The sequence below is a fragment of the Acanthisitta chloris genome, unplaced genomic scaffold (genome assembly GCF_000695815.1).
Source record: "Acanthisitta chloris isolate BGI_N310 unplaced genomic scaffold, ASM69581v1 scaffold21610, whole genome shotgun sequence".
NCBI classification, from domain to species: domain Eukaryota; kingdom Metazoa; phylum Chordata; class Aves; order Passeriformes; family Acanthisittidae; genus Acanthisitta; species Acanthisitta chloris.
In genome coordinates, this window is record NW_008653588.1 from 2,758 (window position 1) to 10,813 (window position 8,056).

The 8,056-nt window shown below is 51.1% G+C and overlaps 1 protein-coding gene across 1 annotated transcript in view; it reads right to left on the reverse strand.

Moving 5' to 3' along the window:
• The window catches only part of NUP160 (nucleoporin 160kDa), a gene marked incomplete at its 5' end in the record, with an annotated part of 24,466 nt that overhangs the window by 1,640 nt on the left and 14,770 nt on the right, over positions 1-8,056 (reverse strand). The window contains 9 exon segments of the mRNA XM_009081695.1: positions 910-1,035; positions 2,309-2,369; positions 2,919-3,079; positions 3,167-3,272; positions 3,364-3,460; positions 4,128-4,222; positions 4,324-4,419; positions 5,124-5,243; positions 5,519-5,617. Of these exon segments, the coding sequence (XP_009079943.1) occupies positions 910-1,035; positions 2,309-2,369; positions 2,919-3,079; positions 3,167-3,272; positions 3,364-3,460; positions 4,128-4,222; positions 4,324-4,419; positions 5,124-5,243; positions 5,519-5,617 (961 nt within the window).

Sequence of the window (8,056 nt, forward strand, 5' to 3'; positions counted from 1 at the left end):
TCACACCCCAGTGCTTACTGGGGCCTCACCCCAGTAACCCCACCCCAGCAACCCCAATTACTCATCAGGAGTTACAGCAGCACTGCGCTAACAGCCCCAAACACCCTGCAGCAGTGCTTCTCAATCCATGGCTGGAGGCTTTCCTGGCCACTGCAGCATTCCATGAGCCCAGGAGTCACCCCTGGAGGGACTGCACAGAGCAGCAGTGACTCACTGTCCCTGACAAATGCTGCCACTATTTAGAATCATGGGATTGTTAAGGCTGGAAAAGAGCTGCAAGATCACTGAGGCTAGGGAGGGGACAGCCTCGTCACAGGTCTGTATCCAAGCAAATAAGGCATCAGCTCAGCTCTGCCAGCACAGAAACTGTGGCACTCAGCTCCCTGCGTCTCCACTCTGCCCTCAAACCAGCTGTTCCATCCTTTCCCTGCAATTCCTTGCTGGGAAGTCACCTCCTCCTGACATTTAGAGGGGAAAGATGTGGCCACGTTGCATAACTTGTCTCAGAGGTACTGAAAGGCTCAGGGTGGGAAAGCTGCAGCTTCCTGCTCCCCCAGAAGGAACAGCTTTGATGAGCTAACCCTGTTCCATGAAGCAGGATTGTCCAGGAAAATTATTCATCAATTCAAAAGGTTGGACTCGACGACCTTGGAGGTCTTTTCCAACCTTAACGATTCCATGATTTCCAGCAAGACAAACAAAGGCCTTTTTGTCCCAACTCGGGAGCTCATCCCACCCCAACTACAGACCACCAGAGCTTGGCAGAACCAAAGAAAAAGGTGGAAAACTTAAAATTGGTTCTCCTCATGTGCCTCAACCGATGCTGCTGAACTCAGTGGCAGGATTTTCTGGTAGGGTTCGGAATTGGATGGTCCCTGACAGCTCCTGTGTTTGTCTCTGGGGCAGGACAAAGTGGCTGAAAATCCCCCCTGCCTGCTGCTGACATGTCGTGTTCCACCAGAGTGAGCCGGATCCGGGCCAGGAGACACTCCCTCTCCAGGTCCTCCAGCTCCAGGATCTCGATCTGGTGAGTGGCTGGAACAGATAGGTAATGGGCTCTCAGCTTTTCAGAAGTGCTCTTTAGGCACTGTGCAGGTCCTGGAATCCTGGAATGGTCTGGGTTGGACTGACATGTCGTGTTCCACCAGAGTGAGCCGGATCCGGGCCAGGAGACACTCCCTCTCCAGGTCCTCCAGCTCCAGGATCTCGATCTGGTGAGTGGCTGGAACAGATAGGTAATGGGCTCTCAGCTTTTCAGAAGTGCTCTTTAGGCACTGTGCAGGTCCTGGAATCCTGGAATGGTCTGGGTTGGAAGGACCTTAAAGCCCACCCAGTTCCATGGGCAGGGACACATTCCACTAGCCCAGGTTGCTCCTAGTCTCATCCAGCCTGGCCTGGAACACTTCTAGGGCTGGGGCAGCCACAGCTTCTCTGAGCAACCTGTGCCAGTGCCTCACTTCTCTCACAGACAAGAATTTCTTCCTAATAGCCAATCTAAATCCTCCCTCTGTCAGTTTCAAGCCATTCCCCCTTGCCCTGTCACTCCAGACTGTTGTCCAAAGCCTCATGGAGCCCCTTTAGGCACTGGAAGGGGCTCTAGGATCTCCCTGGAGCCTCCATGCCCTTTTAAAACCATGTCTACACAGTCCTCTCCCACCATAAAAGGAGCTGTACCACAAAAAGCACCAAGGGAAGGATCAGGATTTGCTGCCCCTTCCCTGCTGCCCTTACTGTGCTTCTCTCCTTGATACCTTCCTCCTGCACCACAGATGTTACCTAATATTTGGGAACAGCTGCTGCTCTGCCTGCCAGGCACATGCCACAAAAAAAAAACCTCTTCAGAAAGAGCTGTTTTAAAAATACCTGACCTTACATTTTCCTACCAGAACACTGAGGATACCTGATCCCACATCCTGGGCTGTGGCAGACACAGGCTGAGCTTCCTCCTGACAGAATTCCCAAGGGCATAAACAGTCTTGAACAACTAGAAATCGCCTCAAAAGAGGCTTTATTTTTTTAAAACGACAAGTTATTTCTACTGAAAAAAGCACTGACAAGGCATCAAACTGCAGAGAGTGTGCAGGAGCTCCCTGGGGAATAGCTGTTTCCTTGGGGAAATAGATGTATTCCTTGGGGAATAGTGGCAGCAACTTGGAGACACTGGAAGTATTAATGACCTTAAAATCCCCGAACTTATTGATCTGGCTCCGGTGAGAGCTGCCCTGAGCCATCTCCCAGCTCACATGGGAGCAGCAGAGAGGCCGTGGGAATTCCAGAGGCATGGGAAGGACCAGGACTGGGCACTTACTGGGAACAGCCATGCACTCCCCATCATGGCTCCTCTTCGGGGACGCTCCCGGGCGCTCGTACTTGCAAGGAAAAGCAGAAAGAGGGTTAGTATTCACCTGGTTTCCAAAGGATAAATCACTTGGATAGGATATACCCCAGTAGCAGCTCTCCTTTCCAAGCCTTGATTTGGATCAGAGAAGCTGTACAACCCCTTGGGAACTCAGGTTACTTTATCTCTGGCTATCAGGAACATCAGCATCAGGTGAGCAGGCTGTAGCCACCAGCCCCTGAATCCTGATTGGGATTTGGAACACAATCCCTGTTACACCAACTCTCCTTTAGTATTCCAGCTGCTCACAGTCCCCAAAAAGATTTTCTGTCGCCAACTAAAGGTGATATATTCCCATATGGATCTGCCAGCCCATTCCCAAAAGCCCCTGCTCCAAACAGGGGAATGACACAAGGGTGATGGATAGGAGTGATGAGCAGGGCAGGACAGTGGGCCACGAGCAGCAGATTAAGAAGCCAAACACCTCTGCTCCCAAGGGAAAGGATTTTGGGAGCTCCTTCCCAAACATACATGTCAGTAACTCAGGTTAGAGGCATTGCAGGAAGCTCAGCATTCCTACCACAGCTCCAGATGCTGGCTGCACTATCCAGGCATATTCCGGGCGGATCAACCTCAGGCAGTTAATAGCAGCCAGGAAACAATTCCCCTGTTTCTGGAGCCCTCGGAGTGTCCGCACCTCCCTGCCCAGCCTCATGCCGTACTCAAACATCACTGTGCCAGCTGAAAACAGGGAAATATCCATCAGCCAGGAGCCCGGAGAGGCCACACACCTGGCAGGGGTGTCCCAGGTGCCACCCTAGGCAGTACCTTTCCGGTAGTTGTGCCGGTAGACATGGAATGCATAGAGCAGCTCATAGTAGTTGTGAGTCATCAGATCCACTGCCCGAGCGTGGGATTCGATGATCCCAACGACCTGCAGCAGCACACAGAGCCTCCAGTGGGTCCATAATGCCTTAAAAGGAGCAGATGTGCCCCACCCCGCCGTGATCCCAGCGTGGGATTACCTCATTGTGCAGGTTCACATAAGGGAATTCCACCAGGTCTTGGAGCTGGGATCGCTCGCAGAGAACCACCACTAGCTGGCGTAGGCAGTCCAGCTGCCTGTGGAGGGAAGCACAACCCTTTGGAAAAGCAGGAACAAGCCCAGGATGCAGGATTCAAGCCATCAACAACCACTTTGTGACCAGCTCCCACGTTGGGATGAGCTCCGTAAGGTGTTTTCCTGGCTTAGAGCCAGGTTATCCCTTCAGATTTCTCCTGTGCTGAAACAGAGATCCTGGGCAGCAGAGATCCTCTGGAAAGGCCTCTCAGGAGAGCAGTCTGCCTTTCGCAACCAATTAAAAGGCATTCCTATTTCTCCTCTGTTATTCCAGCATTTTTTCTGGCTAGGATGAACTTTCTCTATCCCATGAAGAAATACAGGATATTCCATATCCTGTATCTTTCTCTATCCCTTTCGGTTCCTGAGCTGAAAACTCAACTCCAAATCTTTATTAAACTAACCTGCCTCAACTCCTAAAGCTTTTCACCATCCAACACTACGTATGAGCCTTCAGCCTCTTCCCTGTTTTTTTAACCCCATTTTCAGTGCCAATTCTGGCTGCCCTTAAAATGAACATCCACAAATGAACTCCTACCTTTTTAAACCCACCTTTACATAGTGATTCCTAACATAGCAGCCATATCCTACCCTGAAGTGTCACTTTCCTTTCAGTTCCTTGGAAAAGTGGGTCCATGGACCTCAGAGAAAGGCAAACCTGTCACCTACCTGCCTGGATCAGGGTTTTGTGTTAAGGCTACATATGCTTCTCTGTTGTGTCCCAAATCCAAGTGATGCTTGAAGATGCAGGTCCTCAAAGTAGCCTGAAAACACCAAACAGCACAAACCAGTTAGAAAACCAGCAAGAAATGCCTGTGGGAGAGGTTCCTGAAGTAACACCCAGCTGGAAAAGAGGGGACTGTACCTGGCTTCTCCAGTCATCCGATGATTCCATGATGGCCAGGGTGGCCAGTTGGATGACCAGCTCTGGCAAACCCACCATGTCCAACAGGCGAAGCACCTGGCGAAGAAAATACCCAAGTAAAGAGTTGGGAAAAGCCTTTCTTGCTTTTTTTTTTTTTTTTTTTTAAAATGAGCTGCCTCTGCCCTGAGAGATTTTACCAAGGTTTTAAGAGATTAGACTGAGAAAGATTTGAGTAAATCAGAGAGATCTGGATGAAATCCCAGCAGAACAGGTCCTACGGCTTCTCTGGAGGATTCACCTCTGCACATGGGGGTTTTTGAGGGATTTGAGCATTCATAGTTAGTTTTCTGGATGTTAAATCCAGGGAATCCCTCGCAAGGAGCCAGCTCCAAGCTCACAGCCTGCCTGAACCATGGCATCACACCAGAACAAAGATCCTATCTCAGTTTAAACAGATTACTTTTAATTTGCCTCAAAGCTTAATAACCTTCCTCTGAAGCAGCATTTTACATCCAGCCTGGACATGTCTGGCTTCTGCTTCCAGCAGCTGGATCCCATCCTGCCTTTTTCTGCTGGATAACAAAGTTCTCTGCTAGGAAACTAAGAGGTGGAAAGTACCTAAATTTCACATATTCACTTTGTCATCACCCCTAAAGAATTAAACAGAGTACAGAGATTTTGCCTCCCAAAAGTTAAGCTTGCTGAGGCTCAAGTCACTTTCCCCAAAGCCAAGGACCAAGCAGGAATTCTCTCTCCTGTGGGGAAGGATTTGGTGACAGTTTTCCTGCTCAGGACTGTACCTTGTTGTAGTACTGCAGGCGTGGGGTGGAGACCACCTCACCCTCCTCAGGCTGGATCAGCCTGTCCAGGAACTCCTCTCTTCCCACCTCTGAGGCAGCTTGGCAGAAGCAATCCAAAGCCTAGAAGCAGACCCGAAATCAGCTCACAGTGCCCCTCAGGGGACTGACCCACCTGCTGTACAGCTGAGGGCACAATGCTGCCTGTCCCAGCTCCAGCTGACCCCAAGCTCAAGAGAACTTCCCCAGGAGTAGATCCCACCACCCTGCTCCTATCCCATCCTTTCCCAAAGGAGGCAGAGCCTAGGAAGGATGTTTCCTCTGCACCTCCTGTTTCCCAAGGGAAAAAGGCCCAGACCCCAAAGGAAGACAGTCCAGAAGATAAGGGAGGGTCTCACCTTGTGCCCCTCACCCATGACAAGGTAGCACCTGCCCATCATGAAGCAGCAGGAGCCCATGTTCACGTGGCACCAGGGCTGCAGCAGGCGGATGTATTCCTAAGGAAGAGAAGGAATGGGAGTTTGGATTCAGGTCACTGCAGGCACCCAGTACCAGCTATTTTTTGGTGGCCCCTTTAGCTGCTGTGATCACATAAATCCTGCTTTTCCAGCCTGAGGGCTGATTTTCCAGCCCCAAAGTCCCTTGGATACACTAATCCTAGAATCCTGGAATGATTTGGGTTGGAAGGGACCTCAAAGATCATCCAGTCCCACCCCTGCCACAGGCATGAGGACACCTTCCACTAGCCCAGGTTGCTCCAAGCCCCATCCAACCTGTCCTTGAACACTTCCAGGGATGGAGCAGCCACAGCTCCTCTGCGCAACCCGTGCCAGTGCCTCACCACCCTCACAGGGAAGAATTCCTTCCCAATATCCCATCTATCCCTGCCCTCTGGCAGTGGAAAGCCATTCCCCCTTGTCCTATCCCTCCATGCCCTTCTCTAAAGTCCCTCTTCCCTTTTTAGGCACTGCAAGGGGCTCTAAGGTCCCTCTTCCCTTTTTAGGCACTGCAAGGGGCTCTAAGGTCTCCCCAGACCCTTCTCCTGCCTGAGCAATCTCAGCTCTCCCAGGCCATCTCCAGACCAGAACTGCCTCAGGCCCTGTGATGGGGAAACATCCCACATGTGCTCCTGGGAAACAACCTGCTTTGAACAGCTCCAGTGTCTGCAAGAAACATCTCAGAAACAGCACTCAACATCCCAAAAAGCAAACAGGATTCTCTCTACATCCTGCTGCAGGGAATTGCACAGGAAACACAGACAGAGCATGATGGGGAAGCTGAAGGCAGTGGGAGAACAGGCAAGGCAGGTGTTAGAAGAGGAATACCTGCACAGGAGAGCGTGAGCAGCCAAGGAAGTACATGGATTACAGGACAGGTGTGGCATGGAGCACTGATGGCACTAAGGACAAAACTAAGGCCAGATCACAGCACTGGCTGGGTGACATGACACAGCGTGGCCCTGAGCCAGCTCTGCTGGCATGATCTAAGGGCTGCCAAGTGTCATCACCCATCACTCAGCAGCCAGCAGGCACGAGGAGAACTCAAGCTGGCATCCCCCATGCCTGGAACATGCTCGTCATCCTTGGAGAAGCAGCCACGTCCTGCTAGCAGGGCTGTGGGACCCAGCAGGATTGAGAGAAGCCAAAACCCTGTGGCAAAGCCATTCTGCAGGTGCACATCCTCTACGGCCTCACCTTCCCCAGCCACGAGTCCACTCAAAGCCACGTGGCAACACATTCTGAGCCTGGATTCACTGTCCAGATTAGCAGTTACAGAGGATAAGTGCTGCTCCAGACTTGCCTAACAGCTTGTCACACACAATGAGAGGTTTGGCCTGTGTCCCAGGCCACTGCTTTGTCACCAGACCTTCCCCATGCCTGCCTGCTACTTGCAGGGCACTTCCTGCAACTCCACCTCAATTTGGGTCACTGTGCTCACAGATAAGCTGCCATTATCTCCCCGAGGTCAAGGCATTTAATCCAAGTTTCCGTGACCAACTGGGATCAGGGAGCAGAGCAGAAGGCAGCAGGGAGGAGGAAGAATTGGCTCCTGTGGAGATAAAAGCCTGGAGGAGACACCAGCGAGGCGAGAGCAATGTGAGGAGACGCAAACCGTGCGCAGATGCCAGGAGGGAAAAGGATGCTCCTCCAATCTTGGCATTTCCTGGCTCAAAAGCTCCTAAGAATTGAAATTCTTCTCAGCAGCAGCACAAAAGAAAGCAGTTTAGCCCCCAGGTGTGAGAGGCTGGGAGGATAAAAGGCTCTGCTGCAAAACAGGTCGTCACTAACAGCCTGTCTGGCCCTGGTGCCTCCAGGAGTGCCCAACCAGGGCTGAAGTGCATCACATGGCACTGCAGACAGGAATCAGAACTAGAGCACAAGCAGCTCCAGCTGCCAAAAGCACATGGAGAGAGGTGGAGAAACAGTGGTTGCAGATAGAGCAGTCTGAGACACCTGCAAATCAGGAGTTTGATGCTACTGAAATGTGAGGAACAGTGTTTCTTACACTGGTTTTTACTAGTAAGGACATTTAAGAAATAGTTGAGCCCTTTCTGGGTTGAAAACATCTTTCTGAATCCCAGTGCAGTGGGGAAAGGTGCCACAGGGAATGATTGCTTGGGATATTTAAACAGGCTCTGCAACGGTGTTTCTGGAGCACAGTGTCATGCAGAAGGACAAGCCCTGGGAGACTGAACTCCAGGAAAAGGGTACAGAATAATCCTGAATATCTGGATGTGCTGAAAATAGATGAAAGAGAAAATGCAGAAGATGATCCCACCATGGCAGGGGGGTGGAATGAGATGAGTTTAAAGGTCCCTTCCAACCCAAACCATTCCAGGATTCCATGATGTTAAATCATTCTCCATCAAACACTCTGTGGCACTGTCTGAGCTCAAAGAGCCGTGACTAGAGGTGATGGCTTAAAACTAAAAGAGG